We start from the raw sequence: 26,626 nt of genomic DNA on the forward strand, positions 1-26,626 counted from the left end.
GTAATCACGAAAGACATACAACTCGCCACACAGTGACGCCACAAAGACCTCGCACACAATAGGATACCGTAGGCATTTTGCAATCTGCCACCCACTGCGAGTAGAGGCGCCCATAGACGGGCTCCGCGACTCAAGAGAAGAGATCCATTCTACATAGTGTCATTCGGGGCCAGTCGCACAAATCCATTCACTCTTTCTGTAGATCTTAATAAACCATGGAGACTGTGTATTTTTGTTTGCTTTTTTAATTTGCTTTTATTTTAAAGAGCTTTTATCTAAGGCGGAGGCCCCCGAGCCCCCTGATAACAACGAAACACATATCCAGTTCATTAAGTACTCAAATCTGAAAAACATATTTGTTCAATTAAGACTCCATAGAGATGCGCAGAATGGCTTGTTCCCAGACCTGGGTCGGCCGCAGCACAGGGAGGGGGCCCTGGGAGTCTGCGGAGCAGGGGCCTGCTTTCAACCAGCACTAAAAGCAGCCCTGGAGAAGGGTCTCACAAGTTTCTCATTGGCACATACATGATTGGTTCTGCACAGAAATAATGCTCCAACATATTCTGCCAGTCCCAGATCTATTTACATTTGTCACCAGTTTTTCTCCGGTCTTGTGGGCTCCTTTGAAATTCTGAGATTGTTATCAATTTATTTGGGTAATTGTGATCCCATCTTAGTATCGATATAGCCTTATTGGCTCCCAGTGCTAATCCCTTGGAACGAAAGAGACATAGCCACCACGTTCAGGGACCGGTGTCAAAAATAATGTTTAAGGCTTCAGCTCCCACCCTGCTTGCTATCTAAGAAGTTGACCCTGGTAACACAATCGTATGTCCTTGTGCAATGTCTGTGTAGGCAGACTAGGTGCCATACAACTGTCACAGCGGTGCATATGGCTGGACTGACCGTAGCGGGCATCGGGTATTTCCCCGTTAGGCCGGCAGGGTGGGGCTGGTTTTTGACCGGTGGGGCCTGTTTTAGTTACTGAGGACCGGTTATGCAGCAGTGCTGCGTGTTGCAAAATTGGCCCCTTTTACCAAAAGCGCAGTCAAACATAACTTCCTGGGCTGGTTTACTATCTCAGTCATAGCGAAACTTGAGGGTGTTCCCCTGCAAAGTACATGGAAGACCCCTCAAACTCACCTAGGAGCTCTCAGGCCAAGGTACTGTGCTGAGTGGGCCCCTGGAGCTTGCACCCCACCGCACTGCGGGGCTGCAGGGGCCTTTGTTACGCCACTGAACTGTAGTAACATAACATACATGAGTTACCTGTAGACGCACTGTGGTCTTCCTCCTGTAACACTCTGCCTAGTTAGGGCTGGGTATTTTAAAACTACATTTGTCCCCTTTCTAGGAATGTACTGCAGTGGAGCTAGCGGAGGTGGGTTCTCGGAGGTGGATTGTTGAGGGGGTGAGAGGAGGTTTCTGGGACTCAGCCCCCCCCCCCCCCCCCCCAAAGGATATATGTCTGTTTAGGGATGCTGGTGTTCTGTTATTTCAGAAGGCCTGGTCATGCGGAATATTCCAGCATCAACTTCAGAAATGCTAGGTTGACACCTGGTACCTGTAAGCAGTATGTTGACGGCAGAGGTACCAGTGCTGCCCTGTGACTGAGGCCCAGCCTCAGATTCGAGAGAGAAGAAAGGAGGGCTGCCAACAAAGCGTTAGGCTTAAACCAGCAGCTGGCTGTCCCCTTTCTTCGTGGGAGGGTTGGGGCTGTAATGGGGATACACTACTGAGTGGTCATTATAGAGTTAATAGTAATATTAGTCATGTATCATTGGACAAACAATGTATTTTAAATAATAAAAAAAGGTAAAAGTATGTGTTGGGTCATAATTCTGTCTACGAGTGTGCCGTGTAAGATGTGGTGAAGTGGTAGAGCAGGCGGAGGCTCGGGTCAACATTCCAACCCATCCCATCACAATGCGACTCATGGTACCGGCAACTTACAGAAGAGTATGTCCGTGCACAGGAGAAAACTGACCCGATCACTCAGAATGATAACTAGATGAGCTGGGACTTGAATGAGTAATCCAACATATGAGGCACCAGAGGACACCTCTTGCCCTAATGACAGAGGTGTGGCAAAGGTAGCGGTCAGGGTATAAAACACTGACAGGAGTGCAGCAGCAATAAGTGTGCATCACCCTGACACAGCTATCCCAGTCTGTTGTTTCTTAGATTACTTGGACATGATGAATCTGTGATTATGGAGTCGGCACTTTGAGCCTAATCCACAAAGGTAACTTACACTTTTGCATAAGTTTACACTTTAGAGTAAGCTTACTACTTTTTTGTAGTGACAAATGGTGCTTTTGTAGAAACATACACGTTTGCCCTAACATCCACTTTTGTAGTAAGTCCAGCGCTACATGTGGTCAACCACTGGTACTTCACAGTCTCCCATAAACCATAATGAAGGTAGGGAGAACTTACTGCAAAAATGTAAGTTACTACAAAAGTGCAGTTTGTGAATACTGAACAGGAGCAAACGTACTCAAAAGTGAAAGCTACCACAAAAGTGCAGTTTGTGAATAGCACTTTGTAGTAAGTTTTCTAGTACTAATGTAGTACTATAAAACTTACTTCAAAGTACAGTTTGTGAATCAGGCCCACAAAACTGGCATTGCATTCTGTGGACAGGGAGATTCTCTTCCAACAAAGACTTTGAGTTGCAAATATCACTATGTTTCAGATAAAGGTATTATGGTTAAACATCTCAAAGATCCTCACAGTGGCAAATCTGGTTCCTGATAACAGGTCGTTACAGGTGTTATCTATTTATGAAGATTAATATCAGCTTCTCAAAGGAGTTAAGTCTTTAAGCATTGAGCTCCTAAAATCCATAGTCATGAGATATTCCACACCGGCGTACCCTTGGTCACCGATGTCCTTCCACAGTATGAGTGCTAGTGACATACTCCCGTCACAGGTGAGGACCAGCGAGAAGAACAAATCACATACTGTACACCTTATTCCTGGAATTCCTTTGGTCCTCCTAGGCATTGTCCATGGCCAGTGTGCCTGGAGAGAAGGCATCGTTCTGCCCACAGCCGGGGCAAGTTAGTGTTCACCAGAGAGGCCGGCCATTACCCCAGGCTCCAGCCTCAAACAACCCCATTGCGCATGGGGTGAGTCCGAACCCTGTATATGATCACGGCTGTGGCCGGGCAGAGCAGCAAGGACATCATGATGATGATGGTGGCCAGGATGATGAGAACGATGACCCAAACATCCAGGATGTGCTTGGGGACAGCGGCCGCCGTGGGATCTGCAAGGTCGTGCATGCTGGCCCATTAGTTCTCGCTGTCTCTGCAACAAAATAAACAGGAAACGTTACTGGAAGCCTCAGCTACCACAAGAAGCCTACTGCAGGTCTTCACACGCTGCCCACCCCTCTTGCACCACATTATTTTGAAAATTATATAGTCGCACATTCAGATGTTTATGGAAGTTGCTATGTGGGAAACCATGGGTCAGTGGCACCGCACTCATTGTCTTGGTAGAGTTAAGACTGCCACCTCATCCCATACCTGCTGAGTTTTCACTCAATATCCAGCTGCAACCATGTTACTGCAGCTCCTACACTTGCTGCATCATTCCATCCTAGCAGCAAGGTCTACTGCGTGGTAATGCACAGAATGTACCACCTATTCCATTTAACAATAGCGCTCTTAAACCACAAGGTACTAGTGCCCTTTACAACAAGCATTTGCAATGCAATCGGTCTCGCTATACAGCACGTTAGCCTGGGTGCTGAAAGATCTACTGTTCTTTAACATGGATGGAAAGTAAGCACCAAACTGCGTGACACGCCTGGTGTGGGAACACATGGAGAGAAATATTGCCTTTAATCGGGAAATGGTATTGTCCAAAGCTCTGTTTTTAATATAAAATCAGGGCCTTCAGTGGTCCTATCACTGAAAATACAAGATTTGAAAAAAATCATTTTGTCTACAGGTGCTCGTGTAAGACAATTTCTAAGGACTGGAATCTAGAGAATGCTAAAGTGATTCTGGTATTTTACTGACCTCTGCTGGTCGTTTTCTATCAAGAAAGTTAAATAGAGGCAGTTGCCAGAAATATATTTTAACAAGCATTTACAATGCAACGGTTTCGCCTTCGGAAAAGTTAGAGCTATTGGCATTGTAAATGAGAAACTTTATGACTCACTTTCCGGGCGGTGACCGATGCGTAAAAACAACACTGGCAAACTCTTAAGAAAAGATAATCATGCGAATCCGGCTCACCACACTATCCCTTCGCCCTCGACTGGCACTATCTGAAGCGACAGTACTTTCACCTTCATCATCTGTAGACTTTAAATATGAACACTCAGTTGGATGCACATCACAAAACACTCACCTATCTCGAAAACAGTTTGGCAGAAGTGGTATTAAGTAATTAAAATGTAGAAATCATAGGCCACTCCTAAAGGTTTGTTTTTAGACGATAGATATACTGTAACGTAACAAGGCGTATGACCCCCCCCCCCGTAACCCCCAAAAGACGGGGGTCCTGAACTAAAAAAAATACATCTCTTGAAGGAAAACCTCCATAAACATTCTTAATCGCAATCAGTCATTTACAGCAGTCGGTTTCCGAGCACCTTTGAACCATCCAATCACAATAAGAGACAAATATACTGCTGTGGTGCACATAAACACTAGGATGCATCAAAAATGCCGCGTTGATTAATATTACATGAGTCAATACCGAGTACACATTAAAAATGTCTTTATGACTTCACTCAAAGAAAATGCCCTTGCACGTTTCATATATGCTTGATACTTTAAGCTCAGATTCAGTGGAGAGTGGACAGAGTTTTTACTGCAATCTTTGCGAGTGGTCTATAAAAGAAATGTTGATCGAACATTTCTAATTAAATCGAACATTTCTAATTATTTGTAAAGAAACTGCCTCCATCATAGGACGATAGGTTTCAGCGTATATTAATTCAGAAGGCCTCCCTTAGACAAAAAGCAAGGATCTTAAGGAAGGTGATAGGATACATTCCATACTGCTTTTTCAGACCAGTGGAGAGGTTCCTATAGCGTGAAAAATCTAGGCATGGTGAGATGAATTTCCCAAAGCCAATCGAACATCTGGTGTGGCAGCGGTAAGCTCAGTGGGGGCCATATTTCGACCAACACACTGTCTCCAAACAGTCTACTGAATTCAGCCCGCTAGCTAAAAGCGGGGAAAACCAACTGGACCCTAAAGTTAAGAGAGCCTCTTTGCGGACTCACAACGATGACGTGAGTTTCAGAGTCGTGGTTAAAGCAAGTAAGGTATAGATCACAGGAACCTCTCCTACTGTAAATAAGATTAACAATGTAAACAATGCAGTACTGGGAGGCAGCAGCCTAGGTACTTGTAACCAATACTGCATGTTTATTAATAAAATAACAGTCAAGAGAACACAGTCAGCTACTCAGTATGCTCTAGGACGGTGATGTTTGTTTGTGTCCAAATTAACAGACATGCGTTTAAAGTTAGAAAGCAGTCATAGCGTTAAAAGACTATTATTTGTGATTCGAGCCCCAAGAGTCGCCACAGAGATTAAAGTTGGAAGGAGGCAGGTGTTAGCAACTTCTGGTACCAAGAAGGAACGTGTGCGAACAAGCTGGTGTAAATTGTAAGAGGTAGGAGAACTAGTGAACACTGTGCCAAGCAACATCAGGACAAAGGATTTAGAAAGTCAACTTATACTGGGATCTTCTAGAATGACTGCAGCAAAGGGACCTTGTGCGTAGTTTACTGCTCCCTCACTGAACGCAGTGTAAATGGTACTTGATGAGCTTATGTACTGTTGTCACCAGTCTAACTCTTTACGCAGTGTAAGCCCAAGTACTGCAAGGAAGAGTCAAGCTTTTAAGTTGGCATATTGGTGAGAACTAAAGATTCACCGTAGCTCTTGGAAGAGAATTTTTAAATTACTCACATTTGCACAACAAGAAAATCGAAAGAGCAGGCAGTACTTTTAGCAATTTGTTCAAGTCTCCATTGTATTTTTTGCAGTTTGTTACAGGAGGAATTAACCATCACAATTATATTGTAGATTTAGTGTGCCCTTTATCACCCAAATCATGTATTTACATGTTTTATAAGCAACAGTAGTGTCCACAGAGTGGAACCACAAATTCAATTCGGCGCACAGCAATATCGGCCACCAATACAGTGTGCACAGACAGCTTGTTGCAGTGATGTGCAGCATGAAACCAGTTTTGTTCCAAAAGCATACCCCCCCCCCCCACCAACTTTTTTAAATGGATATTATAAAGGCGTTTTGTCGCATATTCACGGTCTAAAAAGTAGTACAATTTTACACGTATTAATAGTCGGTAATTGTGTGAGAAGACTTTTACACGCCGGTTCGAGGAGTCAAAGATGTATATTTCTCAAGACTAATATATCCCATGGGGATTAGTGAGATTGTTTTTTAACAAGGCCAATACATTAGCACTCCTAGTTAGTTTGCAGTGGCCCTTGCTACTTTGCCTTTAGACATGGCATCCCTCAAATTGCATTACGAGGGAAATATCCATTTTCAGATTTGTATCTCGCCAAAATAGCTTCTAAACTAAAACGTTACTTTCCTAGTCCGTTTGTTCACCAAGTACACATCTTGCATTCACTGTAAGGAAAACAGTTATCGTTCTCAGAGCAAAAATTTAGTTTACAAGAGAAACCGAAAACAACTGATCCTAATGTTTACATTTAAATTAAGGACCCATCGAGACTAAGGAATACTACTCTTTCAGCCACAAGTCATAGCGCCAGGCAGAATCATTGTACCTTTGGAAGACTACAATAGTATTGGCAGTATAAACAGACTGAAGAAGGGTCCAAGTTCGTTGCAGCTTTACAAACAGGAAACCAATCTTGGGTGATTTCGATAACCGGACTAGCCACCCTCTCTGCACACGCCCTCTTTACTCATGCCTTCTCTTCACTTGCCCTCTCTACACATGGACCAGTGCAGAGAGATCATATGGAGAGAGGCATGTGCAGAGAGGCCGTGTGTAGAGAGGCTGTGTGCAGTGATAGCGCATGTTGAGAGGGCATATGCAAAGAGGAGAGGACAGGATACAGAGGTAGTGTAGGAATGAGAAAGTGTAAGAAGTAGTGGGAGGGCAGAAAAGAGTGGGAGAGCAAGAGAGAGGGCAGAAATAAAAGGGAAGGGATGAAAGAGGCCAGGAGTAAGAAAGAAGAAAGGTCAAAAGGACGCGAGGCGCCCAGCTCACCTCACCATACACAGGGGTCTCAGAGCACACACTCGCACTTTTATCTACGCCTGATGGGTCAAGTAAGGGCACACCCCATGATGGGGACTCGTTGGGTGGATTGCGTTCTGCTGACGTCACTCTCCGGGTTGCTGACCGCTCTCCAGCATTGCTTGCGTCACCTAGTCCCTGTGGCCTGCAGTCCGCTTAAGATGCGGCTCCAAGGTCAATTCACCAAAATGCCTGGGGTAGCGGAAGTGCCTTTACATTCCACTTGACCTTCACTTACACATACATATTTATACATATACAAACACACACTCTGCCTACTCATTTACACTCTTACATAAACACACTCAAAACTGCCAGCACGCACACAACATACATATATATAAAAGCATTTTTCCCCTTACCTCAGCTGCGAGGGAAAAGCATTCACCAGCTATAAATATGGGGTCGTTGGAGCCCCCCTCTGGGGGTCGACGTCCTGAAAAATGGCCCCTCTGAGCCTCAACAGGCTCTCTTCAGCGTTGGGGCGACCCACTGCCATCCGGGGCCGCCCTGACTCTCCATTTACTTCACCAAATGCCCCCCAGAGCCTCTCAGGGCTCTAAATACAAAAAAATGGGTCGGGGAGCCTCTCCGGGCTCTGTGCACGTTGGGGCGACCCACTGCCAACCGGGGCCGCCCTTGAAGCCCTCGTGGCTTCACACACCCAAGGAACGCGAGCTCGCGCTACTGCGGGGGAGGGGCGGACACCGGCAATGTGTCCCGGCGCCCCTCCCTTTCGTCGGCTCACTCACCGGCCGGCGGCTCTCTCTTCACTCGGGGCTCTCCCTCCAGTCGGGGAGCCTCACGGGGGGGGGGCAGGCACCGGCAATGTGCTTCGCGCCCTCTCCGCTCGCTTCTGAAGGCCGCTCCTCTCGCTGCAGGGCTCCCTCCGCTCACGGGGGCCCTGCAGTCCAGCTGCCATCACTCTTCCTCCTCTTCTCCCCGGACCCGGCGGTGATTACCCGGCACTTTGGAGATTCCCTCGGCGAGGACGGGGTCGAACGGCTGACTCGGCTTCCGGATCCTCGCTGGGGCGGCTCCACTGCTGCGGCCCAATCCGGTCGCGGCTCCTGCGTCGAGCCTCCATACACGCCCAGCTTCTGCGGGCAAGGCACCGAATCAGAGCGCGGCTCTCGGGACAGGCCTACTGCAAACGGCCAATCAGAGCGCGCCTCCTGTCAACAGAGGACCAATCAGGTCGCGGCCCCTTCGTTTCTCTCGCTTCAGCTTCTGATCACTTTCAGGCCCCCGGGCCGCAGCGGTGAGAACACGGGGCAATGCCGGGTGGGCACCGGCTCTTCAGTTAGTTAACAATCGAGGTGGCCACTCGATCGGACCATAACAGGACAGCGAGGAGGGGGGACGGCGGGAGGAGGGACACAAGGCAGGACAGCAGCAACGGGACAGGCCTACTGCAAACGGCCAATCAGAGCGCGCCTCCTGTCAACAGAGGACCAATCAGGTCGCGGCCCCTTCGTTTCTCTCGCTTCAGCTTCTGATCACTTTCAGGCCCCCGGGCCGCAGCGGTGAGAACACGGGGCAATGCCAGGTGGGCACCGGCTCTTCAGTTAGTTAACAATCGAGGTGGCCACTCGATCGGGCCATAACAGGACAGCGAGGAGGGGGGAGGGGGGACGGCGGGAGGAGGGACACAAGGCAGGACAGCAGCAAGCACGGCCCGGCCGGACCAGATTCGGGGGCGTTCCCGGCTTTTGGCTGACGTAGCATGACGTAGCCAAAAGCCAAAGATTCTCGGGAACGCCCCCGAATCTGGTCCGGCCATGATGGACGCCTCTCTGTTCCAATGGCTAGCCTCCATTTATGGAGCTAGCCAATACAATAGAGGGGCGTATTCAAGGCACCCTTACTAGAAACTACAGATTTCTCTGGAGGCGGAGCTTACGCTCCGTTCCCCAGCGAAACCTAAAAAAGGAAAGTCCCTTAGCAGAAAGCACTTCTGGTATTTTACTGACCTCTGCTGGTCGTTTTTCATCAAGACAGTTAATTAGAAGCAGTTGAACAGGAAAAAAGGCCCTAGGAGGAAGCAGACAAGTCCTAGGGATGATCTCCAGAGCCCACAAAGTACATACACATATACAAGAGGTCTCGAATGCTCGACCTAATAAAGTGGTAAAGGCCCGGAGACAACAACTGTGACCAACAGTAACTTTCCAAAGCTGACTGAGGATAAATTCTTGGGAGCCCAGGGAAGGGGGTAGGGGGTTGGAGTGGAAATCACAGTGGTTGCTTTTTCGACCCCTGGCGGCCGCTACATTAAGTCACAGTTGTGGTGTCTCTAACCCAAAGATCTGTTCTGACAAAAAAATATATATTTATGAAAAAGCAAAATGCACCAAAAGTGCAACTAAACATAGCGCTACCAAGTGACCCATAAGAACATCACAGTTTGGGCGTTAAAGGATATAGGAGGAATTTGTATCTGGCTGCAAACAGTTTACTGTGAAATGCATCTTAAAAAGTGATTAACACATTCATCTTAATGTTCCTTCCAAGGTACGGTGTTGGTGAGACCTCACCCCTATCATCCTACAGCTTTTCTTTTCACAACTGATTTGAAGACATCTCTGTTTGCACACTGCACAACTCCCTCCGTATGTGAAAGAGTTACGTAACCTGAAATCGACTGGTCCAGGCAAGCTGGAATCGTCATTTTCCAAAAGACAAGTGTTTAGCAATGGTCATCATATGACAATGATTGGCAAATCCAATATGTCTCATCTTTCGAAGGCATTACCCAGCCTTTTGGCATCAATGCTTTATAGTTAAAAAGAATGTACCCGTAGGATTCTTAATTACATGTACTCATTCATATCACACACTCACATATCTAGCTCATGGGACAACTTCAAAGATCGGAAATATGAAAATATATCACAGTTTATTCTTTACCAAGCATATGCAATTTAAAAATGATCAATCGATCACAATCAGTACAATACAATACACTTTAAAAATAGTGTTGAAAACACAGTTATAAAACAATAAAAATCAATACATCACAAAAATACATGAATAGCAGCGAGTTTCACATAATATTACAATAAACTAAATGGAAGGAAACCTACAACAGGCCACATCAATGTACCCTTATTACGTTAATCTGTTAGTGACTAGGAACATTGCTCGGGACAAAAATTCTGTTGTTATGCCAATTGTCCTGTTACAGATTTAACTGGTGTATTTGCGTTGACGCGTTTCGGCAGAAGTAACAGTTTATTTCCACCATATTCAGGACAATTATACAAAGAACATTTATGGTGGCGAGACGATAAACGAGACTCGTACGGTATCCTGAAGTTTATGGACTGAGAGGAGCAATATAGCCCTACAATTGCGAAAACACTGACCAGATCGTTAATAATACTCAGATTGCGTTTTCTGCCATCCAGTTACTTGTGAGGTAATGCAATCAACAGGAACCAGTTTATCAAATGACAACAAAATAACACCTGTGAGAAGAGATTTTTAAACAAACAAAAAGACAGCTACGAGAAACTCAACTAGATTGAGGACAAGGATCCGTAAGAAATAAACAGATATTTGGAATCCTGTCAAAATTAAATGTCACAAGGATAACACATCAGGATCTGCTTATAAGACACTGTGTCAAAATACATTTATGGAAGACAAAGTGGAAGGACTCTTTGTATAATTGTCCTGAAGATGGTGGAAATAAACTGTCAGTTCCGCATATGCTTTGGTAAAGAATAAACTGTGATATATTTTCATATTTCCGACCTTTGGAGTTGTCCCATGAGCTGGGTACATGAGTGTGTGATATGAATGAGTACATGTAATTAAGAATCCCAAGGGTAATTTTTTTTTAACTAAAACTGTTTCTGGTGCTCCATCCCTTTGGATCCTATGAGCCCCTCTCCTTGTTTTTTAGGTCTCGCCTGTCGATGCGCATGCGCATCGAGCAAGCGAGACTATGGTGGCTTATCCACTCTTTATCCCCAACTTGCAAGGAATCGTGGCGATTCCTTGCAGTGCACGAGAAATTTAAGCTCAATGCGCATGCGCATTGAGCTTAAAAGCGCGTGCACATGCCCCCAGCCGCCTGCCTTGCCTACTCTCCCAGCTGGTGCCGCTCCACCCCCTGCGGCATCAAAGGCTTTCACGGCCGGCCGGCCATGCTTTCAGTTTCACGACCCGCCGGCCGTGTGAAGTACATTTCAAAGCCCGCTCTCCCTGCTCCGCCCCCTGCTCCGGCCGAGACGCATTTCTCCTCCCTCCTCCCCCCTCCTGGGTCAGGTTACCCTGCTTTCTCTTTCGCTTTTTTTTCACCCAGTGACATTGTTGCCTTTAGCCCTTCCCTCACCTTCCCAAGCCGTTACTCGTTGCCTCTTACTCTCTCTCTCTCTCACACATGCACACACTTTTCCCCTCTCTCTCGTCTCTCACTTTATGCCTCTCTCCCTCCTTCTCGTTTTGTCTCTCTAAATCTCTCCTCTGTTCTCTCTCTCATCTACTTCTTCTCTGTTCACCTCTCTCCTTGTTTAAGAATCCCAGTTTGCCCGCAGGCACCTATTCCTGCTTCCTTGCTCCCACTCTTAAGAAAGTTACTGTGGAACCAATCTTCACAGGAGATTTTCAGATTTACGACTTATTTACGCATGGGAAAACATTAATTTACACTCGTGTGAGTCACGCTATGTTTACTAAAGTTAAAGAAGTGCTGTAAGTACTTTGCATAAGAGAGTGTAACTTGCTTGGTGACAACTTACTAGGTCGTAACTTACACATTCTTTTTTGTACTCCAAACCTTTTAATAGTAATCATTTTTCATAGCTGGTTACGTTACAGACTCAAAAGATTTCTATAAACTCGTGCACAATCCTTCATTTTATCGTCAAGTTAAAACACATGTAATCCCCCTCCCGGAATGCCCCCCATACCGAGTTGCATGGATTAATCGGCCCCTTCCTTGGAACGACGCTGTCCGCCGTTCCGCCAAGGTAGCCACGTCCAGTAGACAAATCTGGTTTGCCCCTTGTGCGATGACGTCGTCCTGTTCTGTCTTGCACTCTTCGTGGCTACCATCGAACCTATAAACTCGTGCACAATCCTTCATTTTATCGTCAAGTTAAAACACATGTAATCCCCCTCCCGGAATGCCCCCCATACCGAGTTGCATGGATTAATCGGCCCCTTCCTTGGAACGGCGCTGTCCGCCGCTGTGCCAAGGTAGCCACGTCCAGTAGACAAATCTGGTTTGCCCCTTGTGCGATGACGTCGTCCTGTTCTGTCTTGCACTCTTCGTGGCTACCATCAAACCCCATGGTAGCCACAGCGCACTCCCCTTTCGAACCCGCGACCATTTAGCTGTTCTCATTCAAGAGGGTCTTTTTGGGTGACAGGTATGTGTGTCTTTCATCCTACCAAGTTTTCTCTTAGGTGTCACTTGGGGGCGTGTCCAGGGGTGTGTCAGGGGAGTGGTCATTCATTCAGGTGTCACTTTCTGGCTCCTCGCGCCTCGAGGCGTAGCTGAAGATGCACACGAAGCCGCCCTGTTTCCTTTCACTCACCCTCAACCCCTCACCCTCACTCACCCTCACTCACACTCACCCTCACTCACCCTCACTCACCCTCACCCTCACTCACCCTCACTCACCCTCACCCACCCTCACCCTCAACCCCTCACCCTCAACCCCTCACCCTCACTCACCCTCACTCACCCTCAACCCCTCAAACTCACCCTCACTCACCCTCAACCCCTCACCCTCACTCACCCTCAACCCCCACCCTCAACCCCTCACCCTCAACCCCTTACCCTCACTCACCCTCACCCTCACTCACCCTCACCCTCACTCACCCTCAACCCCTCACCCTCACTCACCCTCACCCTCAACCCCTCAAACTCACCCTCACTCACCCTCACTCACCCTCAACCCCTCACCCACCCTCACCCTCACTCACCCTGACCATCACTCACCCTCAACCCCTCACTCACCCTCAACCCCTCACTCACCCTCAACCCCTCACTCACCCTCAACCCCTCACTCACCCTCACTCTCACTCATCCTCACTCACCCTCAACCCCTCACCCTCACTCACCCTCACTCACCCTCACTCACCCTCACTCACCCTCAACCCCTCACTCACCCTCACCCTCACTCTCACTCATCCTCACTCACCCTCACTCACCCTCAACCCCTCACCCACCCTCACCCTCACTCACCCTGACCATCACTCACCCTCAACCCCTCACTCACCCTCAACCCCTCACTCACCCTCAACCCCTCACTAACCCTCACTCTCACTCATCCTCACTCACCCTCAACCCCTCACCCTCACTCACCCTCACCCTCACTCACCCTCAACCCCTCACCCTCAACCCCTCACTCACCCTCACTCTCACTCATCCTCACTCACCCTCAACCCCTCACTCACTCACCCTCAACCCCTCACCCTCACTCACTCACCCTCAACCCCTCACCCTCAACCCCTCACCCTCAACCCCTCACCCTCACCCTCACTCACCCTCAACCCCTCACCCTCAACCCCTCACCCACCCTCACTCTCTCATCCTCACTCACCCTCAACCCCTCACCCTCACTCACCCTCACTCACCCTCACCCTCACTCACCCTCAACCCCTCACCCTCACTCACTCACCCTCAACCCCTCACCCCCTCACTCACCCTCACTCTCACTCATCCTCACTCAACCACCCTCAACCTCACTCACCCTCAACCCCTCACCCTCACTCACCCTCAACCCCTCACCCTCACTCACTCACCCTCAACCCCTCACCCTCACTCACCCACCCTCAACCCCTCACCCTCAACCCCTCACCCTCACTCACTCACCCTCACTCACCCTCAACCCCTCACCCTCACTCACCCTCAACCCCTCACCCTCAAACCCTTACTCACCCTCAACCCCTCACCCTCAACCCCTCACTCACCCTCACTCTCACTCATCCTCACTCACCCTCAACCCCTCACCCTCACTCACCCTCACCCTCACTCACCCTCACTCACTCACCCTCAACCCCTCACCCTCACTCACCCTCAACCCCTCACCCCCTCACTCACCCTCACTCTCACTCACCCTCACTCAGCCTCAACTACTCCCCCTCACCCTCACTCACCCAAAACCCCTCACCCTCACTCACCCTCAACACCTCACTCACCCTCACCCTCACTCACCCTCACTCACCCTCAACACCTCACCCTCAACCTCAACCCCTCACCCTCACTCACCCTCACTCACCCTCACTCACCCTCACCCTCACTCACCCTCACCCTCACACAGTGCAATAGTTCTCAGACCATTTCAGTTAGAGCTTTTAGAAATGTTTATGGCTTTTTTTATTTGTAATACTTTCGCATTGGCTACAGGAAACAAAAATGCTAAACATTTACAAAAAAACCCATAAACAATTCTAAAAGCACTAACTCTAATGGTGCGAGACCTATTGCATTTCCAATGCTTGTTTCAAGATTGATGCTCTTTGTCAACGCTGTTTGGTATCAACATAAAGAAACAAGCATTGCAAATGTAATAGGTCTCGCAGTTGTTGGAGTCTAGGTAAAAAAATAGTATAATGCCAAGAACACCAACTCCAACAAATTCGAGACCTGTTACATTTGAAATGCTTCTTTTTGTTCAGCTCTCAGAAAGGAGTGGGTTATCTACTGGGCCATGACAGATTAGTTACATGCAAATACTGCCTGATGTACTATAGTAATTAATAACTTATTTATTTTATGTTCAGCACTTCATACAACAGTATATACTGTTGGTAAGTGCAGTAACTAACATGTTTCACTATTATAAAATGTACAGCACTTAGTTTAACGACTTGAGACGGATTGTTCTAGTAACTTGTTATGCAAAAGGCGACTAGGACACCCCCCAAAAAAGAGAAAAACAAGAACAAAAATCACCTCGTAATTCTAAACGTAGGTAGCTGAAGAGAAATGTTACAACTTCAAAAAAGAAAAGAAAGCATAACAGCAAGGAGCTGGTGAAACTTTCGTGCAAGCAAATGAACCCAAGCATTTGCAATGCAATAGGTCTTGCATTCCTGAAAGTTAGAGCTATTAGCGTTGCTAATAATAATGTAACGCCAGTAGCTCAAACTTTCAGTAATGTGTGAGCTATTGTATTGCAAAGCAATCACAGCACTCACGCTTAAGCTTTAAACATCTTAAGGTAAAGTGTGGGTGCCGTGATTGTTTTAAAAGGAAAGAAATTAGAAAAAAGTGGTTTTCTATTTCTTTACTTTTAAAGCAATCGTGGCAAGCGCGCTTCTGCTTAAGATGCTTAAAGCTTAAGCGAAGTGCTGCAACTGTAACAAAAGTAAACAAAAAGGAAAAAAGTGGCTCACTCACACTACTTTTTTCTGTGTATTTACTTTTGTTACAATGGTGGCACCTGTGCTTTAGCTCTAAGCATTTTAAGCGAATGCCCAGGTGCCACGCTTGCTTCAAAAGCAAAGAAATAGAGAAAATATCTCGTTTTTCTTTCTATTTCTTTACTTTTAAAGCAATTGCGGCACCAGCGCTTTCGCTTAAGATGTTTAAAGCTAAAGCACCGGTGCTGCATTGTAAAAAAAGTAAATAAACAGAAGAAAAACAAGGCATTCGCCGAGTTTAGTGCCGCAAATAACAAAGGAAAGGCACAGCCGCCATTATTACAACTGCGGTGTGCCGAGTCAGGTACATAAAAAAATATATATAGCGTTGCCGGAGAGTGTGTCCTGCCTGCTACAGCAAGCAGAAAAAGCCATTAAAAAAAAAATTGTGCTGGGAGGCTGTATTTATAACGTACTGAGTAACAACACATATAACAGGGGGTCTGCTCGTGGGACATTACATGAAGAAAAAAGGCGGTACTAAGGAGGGACTACTAAGCCTATTGACTAATGACAAGCCACAAATTACAAAGTAAGTGACAGGAGTCAATTAAAATGTCGGGTGGAAATTGGGTGGAGCTTCATGCCCATACAGCATGTCTCAAAGAGAAAGCACATGTGTTGCCTAGGCGAGGCCTAAAAAGAAAAACTTGTTTACCCATGCAAATCAGCATCCGCAAAAACAACAAGCAATGGCAAAGCTAACAGGTCTCCAGTTATTGGCTTTGGCAATTGGGTGTGGAGCCGGATAATGGGACAGTTAAAAAAGCACTATAGTGCCAGCGCTGTCTGCTACAATTTGCTTTTTTTCTTACCTTCTGTCAGATGCGAGGGGGGAGAATTAACAGAGACCGACGGGTTGGAGGAGGATAAGAAACAGGGTCAGGGGGAAGAAGAAACAGGGCAGGTGGTACAGGGTGAAGAACCAGCATGGGTGAGAAGAAGTGTGCCAGTGGGGGAAGAAGAAACAAGGACAGGGTGTGGAAAAGCTAATAAAGCAATATGACGTGGCCAGCGTTGCCTGCATCATATCGCTTTTTAAAACAAGCATTTGCAATGCAATAGGTCTCGCATTGGTGAGATTTTGAGCTATTCGCATTGTAAATGACTATGCCTTTTATTTAAGTTTAAATAACCTGCAATAATAAAAGGCATTGTCATTTACAATACCAATAGGTCAAAGTTTCGAAAATGCGAGACCTATCGCATTGCAAATGCTTGTTTATATTGTGCTAACTCGACCAGAATGTATTGGAGCGTTTTACATAAACACCAGTCACATTACACAACAACACATTAATGTTATGTTATGTGTGATGTTAAATAATCTTGTAAAGCGCTCAGCTGCCCCAGCAAAGGTGTGTCCCTGCGCTGTTTGCAGAAAATAGATGAGTGTGAGGGGATCAGCCGGCAGACTTCAGAAAGGTTCACGGATCGATTAACTGATTTGCTCAGAATCACAGGACGTGCTCGCCTTTTCTTGTGACATCATGCTACCGAAGCTTGCAGTGTTCATTTAATGTGTTCAAAGTACACAAAACTAATTACATCTGCCTATCTTGCGCTCTGCAGGCCGGCTTTGCATATTTGACAACCTTCCAGTTTTTCCTACAGTCATTCACGTGCCCTCGTTTCAGCAAAAGAAATGTATCCTCCGGTAAACGCATTTTAAATTAAATTAACGGTGCGACTGCTGTACCGATAATGTCACATTACACAACCACACATAGTCAAGCGAGAAAACCAAATTGCACAAGCACCCTCTTAACAGTCCATTAATCTATGAACATGAATGTGGTCATTTCCGAGGTTATTGCACCAACATTATTCAATGGTTCGATGTCAATGTAAAATATGGATCCAAAACCGAATCTTGTTCTTAAAGTTCTTTATTATTCAAATAGGTTAAAAGATTCCCAGCTTATCATTGCCGACACGTGTTTCGCCCTCTCCAGGGCTTTTTCAAGGCTATCTTGTTATGGTCTTATGCTGCTCTGGTCTTGTGCTGCTCTGGCATCGGACTGGTTTGTAATCAAAAGGATGCTGGTACGAAGCGTTTTATGCGAAGCCTATTGGAAATTTTGGTCACAGCGAGCTATTAAGCAAGTAGGTTCCCTTTAGGTAACACGGATCTAGTTTAATCCCTCATGGATCATTGAACGAACAGAGCTGATTTGGATTAGTCTTGTTATGAGGGTGCGTCTCGCTGCGTGGAGATACGTCCTATCTCATTAGATGAGAAATTCTTAAAGACCTTGATAAGTCTTGTTCATGTTGTTTCCGGGCGCCGAGTCTCCACTGCAGGGCCCTGCCCTGCCCTGCAGTGGAGACTCGGCGCCCGGAAACAACATGAACAAGACTTATCAAGGTCTTTAAGAATTTCTCATCTAATGAGATAGGACGTATCTCCACGCAGCGAGACGCACCCTCATAACAAGACTAATCCAAATCAGCTCTGTTCGTTCAATGATCCATGAGGGATTAAACTAGATCTGTGTTACCTAAAGGGAACCTACTTGCTTAATAGCTCGCTGTGACCAAAATTTCCAATAGGCTTCGCATAAAACGCTTCGTACCAGCATCCTTTTGATTACAAACCAGTCCGATGCCAGAGCAGCACAAGACCAGAGCAGCATAAGACCATAACAAGATAGCCTTGAAAAAGCCCTGGAGAGGGCGAAACACGTGTCGGCAATGATAAGCTGGGAATCTTTTAACCTATTTGAATAATAAAGAACTTTAAGAACAAGATTCGGTTTTGGATCCATATTTTACATTGACATCGAACCATTGAATAATGTTGGTGCAATAACCTCGGAAATGACCACATTCATGTTCATAGATTAATGGACTGTTAAGAGGGTGCTTGTGCAATTTGGTTTTCTCGCTTGATTCATGGTATTTGCATTCAGTTGCATTGCTCAAACACCCCTGGTGGTGGGTGTCTTATCAAGTTCTCAGTGCACCTCTATATCTTCTTTATACCTCACGCATTACGTACCCAGGGAGAATAACTAACAACAGTAGGTGCGGACGTTTTCTCTGATGAGAAACACTACCACCATTTTGTTTGTACAACCACACATAGTCACGGAGCAATTAACTGATTTGCCCAGAATCACTGGATGTGCTTGCCTTTTCTTGTGATGTCATCCTACTGAAGCTTGCAGTGTTAATATAATGTGTTATAAGTACACACAACTAATTAAATCTGTTTGTCTTGCGCTCAGCGGGCCCCAACAGGGGCAGTAAATAGTAACATATTAAAGCTCTAAATGTATGTCCTGAAATTTACACCTAAAAAGAATGATCTCTCTCTAAACAAACTGCAAAGAATCCTGAAAGTAATTTAAGTCAGCGGAGGCCTCAGGGTGCCTGCATCAGTTCGGATTGTGCATGGGGGCACGCACATAGAGAGCGAGCTCTGGAGTTGAACTTAAAAGTGGTCAAGTGTCTTACATTGCCAGTCACTGTAATAAAGGCATTCACACTACCGGCTCATCCAGTCCTTGGCCTCTTTGTCGAACCCAAAGAATGATGCGCAGTTGTGCCTACTGCGATCAGCGCCTCATGGGAAAGTGTGTAAAAGTCACAGCTGTTAAAATATTGACAGAGACAAACAAGCATTGGAAATGCAATAGGTCTCGCATTAGAAAAGTTGTAGTTAATGGTTTTGTAAATGACCATTTTTTTTAATGTGTTGGTCTTGAAAATAGCCAAATTAATAGCTTTGTCATTTACAATGCCAATACTTTAAACTTTTTCAAATGTGACACCTATAGCATTTGTAATGCAACATGTTTTGTATGTATGTAATTAAATGGAAAAAAAACGAGAGACACGGCCCGCAAAAAGATTGGTGCGAAATGAAGACAAGGCACATGTAAGTGAGGGCAAGTTAGACCTTTCAGTGCGTCTAAACACTAAAACACACGATACTTGTTGCTAATTCTTGTTGCGATCTGACCATAAGCCGTTGTTGAAGGTGCTGCTGCCAGGTGGTATGAGCAAATGTTCAGCTAGACTTGGCAGATTAGCTGCCCGGTTACAGGAATATTGTGGAACACATGCAGGGATGGAGGAACACACAAGCTGATTGTTTGTAAAATAACAGTGACGTACAGTAATGGGAAGTCACCCAAGCATATATTTATACATAAATATATTATAAAAATAATTAATCATTCGCAATACAGATATGCAAATGTTCTTTGTAAAATGCTTGCCTTAAAAGCATTTCAGGGCTTGCTCTGCTTTCTGCTACGATGTTGACAAAGTATATGTAAAAAAAGAAATTGCAGCATACATTACTTTTGCCTTCTCCAAAACATCCCTATACAGTATACTTCATAGTGACTAGTGCACATGCTAGTATTATGTCTTCGTTTATGAGGCTTTACTATTATAGCCTCATTCTCACCCGTTCAATATAGATGGACCCAAACCTGTATGTGTGCAAACTAACAAAGTGAGGCAATGTAGCCGAAACTAAGAAACCAGTATTCTTACAACTCCCATTGCATAGTAAAACAGCTAAACATCTCAAATCAGGAACCGGCCCCTCCCCGTCGCCGCTCCTACTGGGCAGAGGATTTCCACAATCCTCACTACAAAAAGAAACAATGAACTAAATGGATCTAAGGCAGCAATCTGATTTGAGGTTATAGTTTTAAAAGCATTTAGAAGCCAAAAGAAGGAAGTTAGAGAAATTCTCAAATTCTCTTTGCTATTTTTAAGGGAATGGATTGCTTGCCTTTTTTGTTTCTTTAATCACGTGTGATCTGATAAAGTTCCCATTTATAACTAAAGGCAAATGGCTTGACCTCGAGCTGGGATTCCCGTGATGACTAGGGGAGGGAGGATTCCTAACATCAACAGTAATGAGAGTGGAAATGAAATCCTGCAAGGGTTTAGGTAAAGTGGGGGTAATGTCCCACAAATGTTACGGAAAGGTTTCACTCGTCTCAGTCGGCCGTGAGTTAAAGAACGTGAGACAAATTTACAAAGATTATATTCTGGAGCAACTGCCTCTTTTTAAACAGGCAAATCTTGAATTGGACCCTGTTAGATACTAATTGCACAAAATAGAATATAGTCATATAAGCGCAAACAATTCACTGAATGGCAAACAGAGCAAGGATAAGAAGCTTCACATTTGAGGGGAGTTTTTTTTTCTCACGATGTAAGGGACCACACTAACATTATGGAGCAGGCCAGTCAGATGGGCAGAGCTCAGAATCCTGCATAAGAGTGCAAGGCAGACCAGGTAGTAGGGTACACATATATCGTAAAGTAGCTGTGCTAAGCATGGCATGCTTTCCAAGCTGTGCTAATAACGTTAATGAGAAGACCGAGTAGTGCTCAAATAGGGGAGAGACAGTGCTTTAAGTGGGTCGGATCCTGTGACCCGATAGTAAATAAAATAAAACGAGACACGGCCTACTGGCCGTGAAAGTGAAAGTACGGCCAACCGGCCGTGAATAATTAGGGGAGGAGCAGCCAGGAGAGAGCAGGAGCGGAGGCGCCAAGCTGGGGAACAGATGGCTGGCGATTAGATGATGTGCACGAGCATTTTTGCTCAATGCGCTTGCGCATTGACCTAAAAGCGCACGGGCACAGCATATCGCCAGTCTAGTTAAACCTCTGTTTAAGCCCCTATATTCTCGCTCAGCTCAATGCGCATGCACATTGACAGGCGAGACCTAAAAACACGAGCATGCAGCGTGCCTGTGTGTGCATGTATGCGTTATTGAGGTTGTTAGACACACTGCCTGCTGGAAGGGGAGGCCCAGAGGATGTCCTGTGCTGGACGCCGGGATGCACCACTGAGCCCCCACCAGGTGGAGCTGTGACCGGAAGCTCAAGCTTTGCTCTCTGCAGGGGTAGATGCACAGTCCCAGGGCACAGCACGGGGATCATGGAGAACATAGCACTGCGAATAGTTCAGAAGTGTCCGGTGAACTAATATGCGGCACCGCAAAAAGCTCAGCAGTGTCCAGCAGTATGTGAATAATCTAAAAAAGGTACGCATATAGGGTGGGCTGTCTGTTATTGTGTGAGCCCTAACTTTTCGATGGGAAAGCAAAACATACCAGAGAATGAAGCGCCGCAAGGAGTTTTAATGTGGCGAAAAACTCCAGGTTAAAAAATGCTCAGCAGTATCGGGTGATATGTGGGCATCGCACATAATAAGGTACTACTTATTAAAGTGATCAGGTGTAAGGACATTGTCAAACTGGCCAGGGCTGTCTGTGAGGTACGCAGGCCTCGGCGGAGTGAAGGCAATGCCAGGGCCTGGCACTCAGTAGAGAGTGCTGATCAGACTAACATAAACTGGGCGTGGTTTGCACGCGGAAGCAGATATTGTCAACTACAGCGAAAACTGCCTGCAGATGGCCGAGTAGTAAATGGATGGGGGAAGCATAAACAGGAGGGAGGGGGAAAACCGAGACACAGCCATTGGCCGTGGGAAGTGTGAAGTATGGGGCGGGGGAGTGGATGCCTAAACGTGAAGCTGCTGGTGGCACCACGATGGGGAAGCAAAAGATGGCTGGCTTTGATGTGGTGATGCAATAGGGAAGCCTGTGGGGTAATGCGCGTGCTTGTGTGCTTGTCTTCACGTGAAATGTTGGATATCCGCCTGAAATTCTTAGATGGTTTGAGAACTTTTTTGGCCACTAGAATTCTCCCCTGTTTACATTCCTGCGGAATGTCATAGGCTCGACCTAAAAAAGAAATAGTATGTGAATCACAGCTTGAGCAGCGAATGGCCAGTGGAGGGACACTAATAAAATTTTAATTACTCTGTGCTTGGTCCGTGCACCACATAAAGAAAAGGATGTGACACACGGCAAGCACTGACATTTAGAATGTAGCAATGAAGAGTGACAATGATGCCAGGGGGCCGGTTCCAAGTCCATTACTGAACACAGTCTTGCAAGTGAGAGTGCAAGTGCAAGCCCATGCTAACGCAGGCTCGACCTAAAAATTAGGCCTTTCATAACTTAAGTTTACCATTCCAAGATGGCTCATATCAGGTAAATTAAAAATATACATAAAAGTGTATCAAAGATAAACAAACAAACAAATGACTCCATAGAAAATTGCAGGTGCTGGGTCCTCCCAAAAAATGGAATAAAAAATAATAGAAAAGCAATGGGGATGGGCAGTGCAGTACTCAAGAGTGGGTTTAGTAGTTGAGAGTCAATGGCGCAAGTCAACACTGCCTCTCCATGCGCTAGTACAGTGTTTCACCGCCCACCACCTCTGCTCAAAAGAGGCAACGCAAGAACAGGGGAATTGAAAACGAAGTTGAGGGGTAGAAGGAGCAACAAGATGAGCTTTGAGGGAGGATGGGAGCAATAAGGAAAGTGTGGTGGGATTTCATGGAGGAAGCAACTTAAGATAGAGAGCACTAAAATGCATGCACTCTCACGGAGTGCTGAAAATAAAAGAAAACAGAGTTCCCTGAATGTAAGCACTAGAATACCAGAATACAAGTTATTCAATCAAATGAATGGTAAAGAAGGGAAGGGACAAACACAAGAAGAAAAATGAATACCACTGAATAAGATCCAACCACAAGAGATTGATAAAAAAACAACCACGTGTATGAACTGGCGCAAAGTCCTCTGTATATATTGGTAATATAAACAATAGATCTTCAGCAACTAACAGCTAAAAGATGTCAGTAGGCGAAACCTAAAAAAGGAAAGAAAAAAAACTGCATCCCACCAACATTCTTGGCACAGGATTAACATTGCGATAAACAAAGCAGAGACTTGCTTCCTCTTCTCCAGTTACAGTTCTCCATTTTAGAACCTCCAGGGCTTTCATCGCTGAAATGTATAGAGTTCATAGTACTTTGAAGCAACTCCTCCCATAATCTGTTACAGCAAATGCAAACCAAATGCTTCCATAGGGTTTTCACCAGAGCTGCACATCTGGCATGTCAATTCCCACCATTCCACAAAACAGGAGGTCTGAACAAACAAAGCCACTTTATGAGAACGAATTTTCAGTATATAAAGTAGTGAATGGACCGTATATGTGCTCAACAAATAACCCAATAAGCAATTGCGTGCCTCACAACATTAAAGCCTGACAAAGCACTCAGTTTGGCGTCCCAACCATGGTCAGCTCATGGCTATGAACCTCAGAGAAGTGTACTGAGGCCTGCCGTCAACCTATGGAGAAGGAAGTGCAGTGGACCTCAAGGAATGGATTAAGCTTTTCCACAATTTCATCTAGATTAGAAACAGAAGGCCTTTAACGTGACCCACACCCATGAACATCATTTGCAGTGGTGCAGCAAAGGTAACATGGGCTCTAAATCACGGCAGGCAAATAGGCTTGTCTCCTGTTGTGGTAGTAAGAACAAATAGCCATAACTGGGGTATAGTGGACCACCTATACCCATGGCCCTGGTGCCACTGCACGGGCTGCACCGTTGATTGCTATGCCCCCGGTCATTTAGGTGCTGTCAGTCTTCAAAAACACCAACAACTTTAGATGAACCATCTCATGATTTAGTAGCACTACTCGATGGCTGGGTAGATTATATATTGTGCATTGACCTTACCGCATTTTGGCACTGATCTGCCTATTGCATGACCAATGTCCAACCGAAGATTTACGGAAAAAGATATGTTTTTATAACCCTCTGAATTCCATGTGTTTCTTCCTATGCCTGATTCAAAGGGCAGGGAATTCCAAAGTCTAGGTGCAATACATGAGAAACTCTGACCTCCTAGCGGCTGTTGCGAGTGTCTATGAGTAATCAAATCACTTTTATTTGATGGCCTCAGCACAGACTTTGACCAATGTTTTTGCATAATATTCTTCAGGTATGTTGCATCATCTCAAGTGATAACTTTGCAGGAAGCACTTAGGACCTAAATCTTTCCAATTTTTCGCTTTTTTCAAATGCATAGGTCTCAAAGCCATGGTAAAAAGGTTATGTCATTAAAGTCCTGATGTTACTCCTACCCTAACCTTTTAGGTAACCTATAATCTCACTGGGGAATGCTTTGGTTGCTGTTGGCATCATCTAGCCACAGATCGCCCATAGCACCTAATATTGTGTCTCAGGTTTCCTGGGATGAAATACATGCCATTACTCAGCATCGCCACATGAACAAAAACCTGTTCACCATCTGACAAATTTGAGAAGACCTTGTTAGATCACTGTCTGAGATAACTCCCAAATGCTGTAATTTGTCTGATTCAGAAAAGAGGGTGGTGATGAACAGAGTGTCTGAATTAAGCAGACCACTCTTACCCAGTCCAAAGATCAGAGCTTGATCCATCACCGTTATTTATCTCACTGCGCCATCCCAGCTCAGAACCTGGCTATATGCAAATCAGTCTGTCCCTGGCCCAGTGCATCATGGGAACAGGGCAGACTAAACTACCAAGCCAATTCTTCACCAGAAAGGAGACAAGCTACCGGGGACCGGTTTCTGGCATTTCAGCCGTCTTTGGCCCGGCTTGCTTGAATCCTGATGGTGCAGTGAGAAAGGGACTCATGTCTGAGTATACCCTGCCACACTTATAGTGGCCAAAATCGATTCAGAAAAGAGGGTGGTGATGAACAGAGTGTCTGAATTAAGCAGACCACTCTTACCCAGTCCAAAGATCAGAGCTTGATCCATCACCGTTATTTATCTCACTGCACCATCCCAGCTCAGAACCTGGCTATATGCAAATCAGTCTGTCCCTGGCCCAGTGCATCATGGGAACAGGGCAGACTAAACTACCAAGCCAATTCTTCACCAGAAAGGAGACAAGCTACCGGGGACCGGTTTCTGGCATTTCAGCCGTCTTCGGCCCGGCTTGCTTGAATCCTGATGGTGCAGTGAGAAAGGGACTCATGTCTGAGTATACCCTGCCACACTTATAGTGGCCAAAATCGATTCAGAAAAGAGGGTGGTGATGAACAGAGTGTCTGAATTAAGCAGACCGCTCTTACCCAGTCCAAAGATCAGAGCTTGATCCATCACCGTTATTTATCTCACTGCACCATCCCAGCTCAGAACCTGGCTATATGCAAATCAGTCTGTCCCTGGCCCAGTGCATCATGGGAACAGGGCAGACTAAACTACCAAGCCAATTCTTCACCAGAAAGGAGACAAGCTACCGGGGACCGGTTTCTGGCATTTCAGCCGTCTTCGGCCCGGCTTGCTTGAATCCTGATGGTGCAGTGAGAAAGGGACTCATGTCTGAGTATACCCTGCCACACTTATAGTGGCCAAAATCGATTCAGAAAAGAAGGTGGTGATGAACAGAGTGTCTGAATAGCAGACCACTCTTACCCAGTCCAAAGATCAGAGCTTGATCCATCACCGTTATTTATCTCACTGCACCATCCCAGCTCAGAACCTGGCTATATGCAAATCAGTCTGTCCCTGGCCCAGTGCATCATGGGAACAGGGCAGACTAAACTACCAAGCCAATTCTTCACCAGAAAGGAGACAAGCTACCGGGGACCGGTTTCTGGCATTTCAGCCGTCTTCGGCCCGGCTTGCTTGAATCCTGATGGTGCAGTGAGAAAGGGACTCATGTCTGAGTATACCCTGCCACACTTATAGTGGCCAAAATCGATTCAGCTGGGATGGTGCAGTGAGCTAAAAAACTGTGATGGATCAAGCCCTGATCTTTGGACTGGGTAAGAGTGATCTGCTTAATTCAGAGACTCTGTTCATCATCACCCCCTTTTCTGAATCATTTTTGTCCACCATAAGCGTGGACAGATATACTCAGATGTGAGTCCCTAGCTCATTGCACCATCAGGATTCAAGCAAGCCGGGCCGAAGACGGCTGAAATGCCAGAAACCGGTCCCCGGTAGCTTGTTTCCTTCCCAGTATAAGAATTGGCTTGGTAGTTTGGTCTGCCCTGTTCCCATGATGCACTGGGCCAGGGTCAGACTAATTTGCATATAGCCAAGTTCTGAGCTGGGATG

The 26,626-nt window shown here is 46.0% G+C and overlaps 1 protein-coding gene across 1 annotated transcript in view; it reads right to left on the reverse strand.

The window, feature by feature from the left end:
* Positions 1–229: 229 nt before the first annotated feature.
* SMIM3 (small integral membrane protein 3) overlaps positions 230–26,626 on the reverse strand; it is a 59,265-nt gene continuing 32,868 nt past the window's right edge. The window contains exon 2 of the mRNA XM_086931291.1: positions 230–3,315. Coding sequence (XP_086787417.1) covers positions 3,111–3,290 — 180 coding nt within the window. The 5' untranslated portion in view covers positions 3,291–3,315 and the 3' untranslated portion in view covers positions 230–3,110. The remainder of the gene's footprint in view (positions 3,316–26,626) is intronic.

Source organism: Lissotriton vulgaris, chromosome 7 (assembly GCF_964263255.1).
Source record: "Lissotriton vulgaris chromosome 7, aLisVul1.2, whole genome shotgun sequence".
Lineage (NCBI taxonomy): Eukaryota > Metazoa > Chordata > Amphibia > Caudata > Salamandridae > Lissotriton > Lissotriton vulgaris.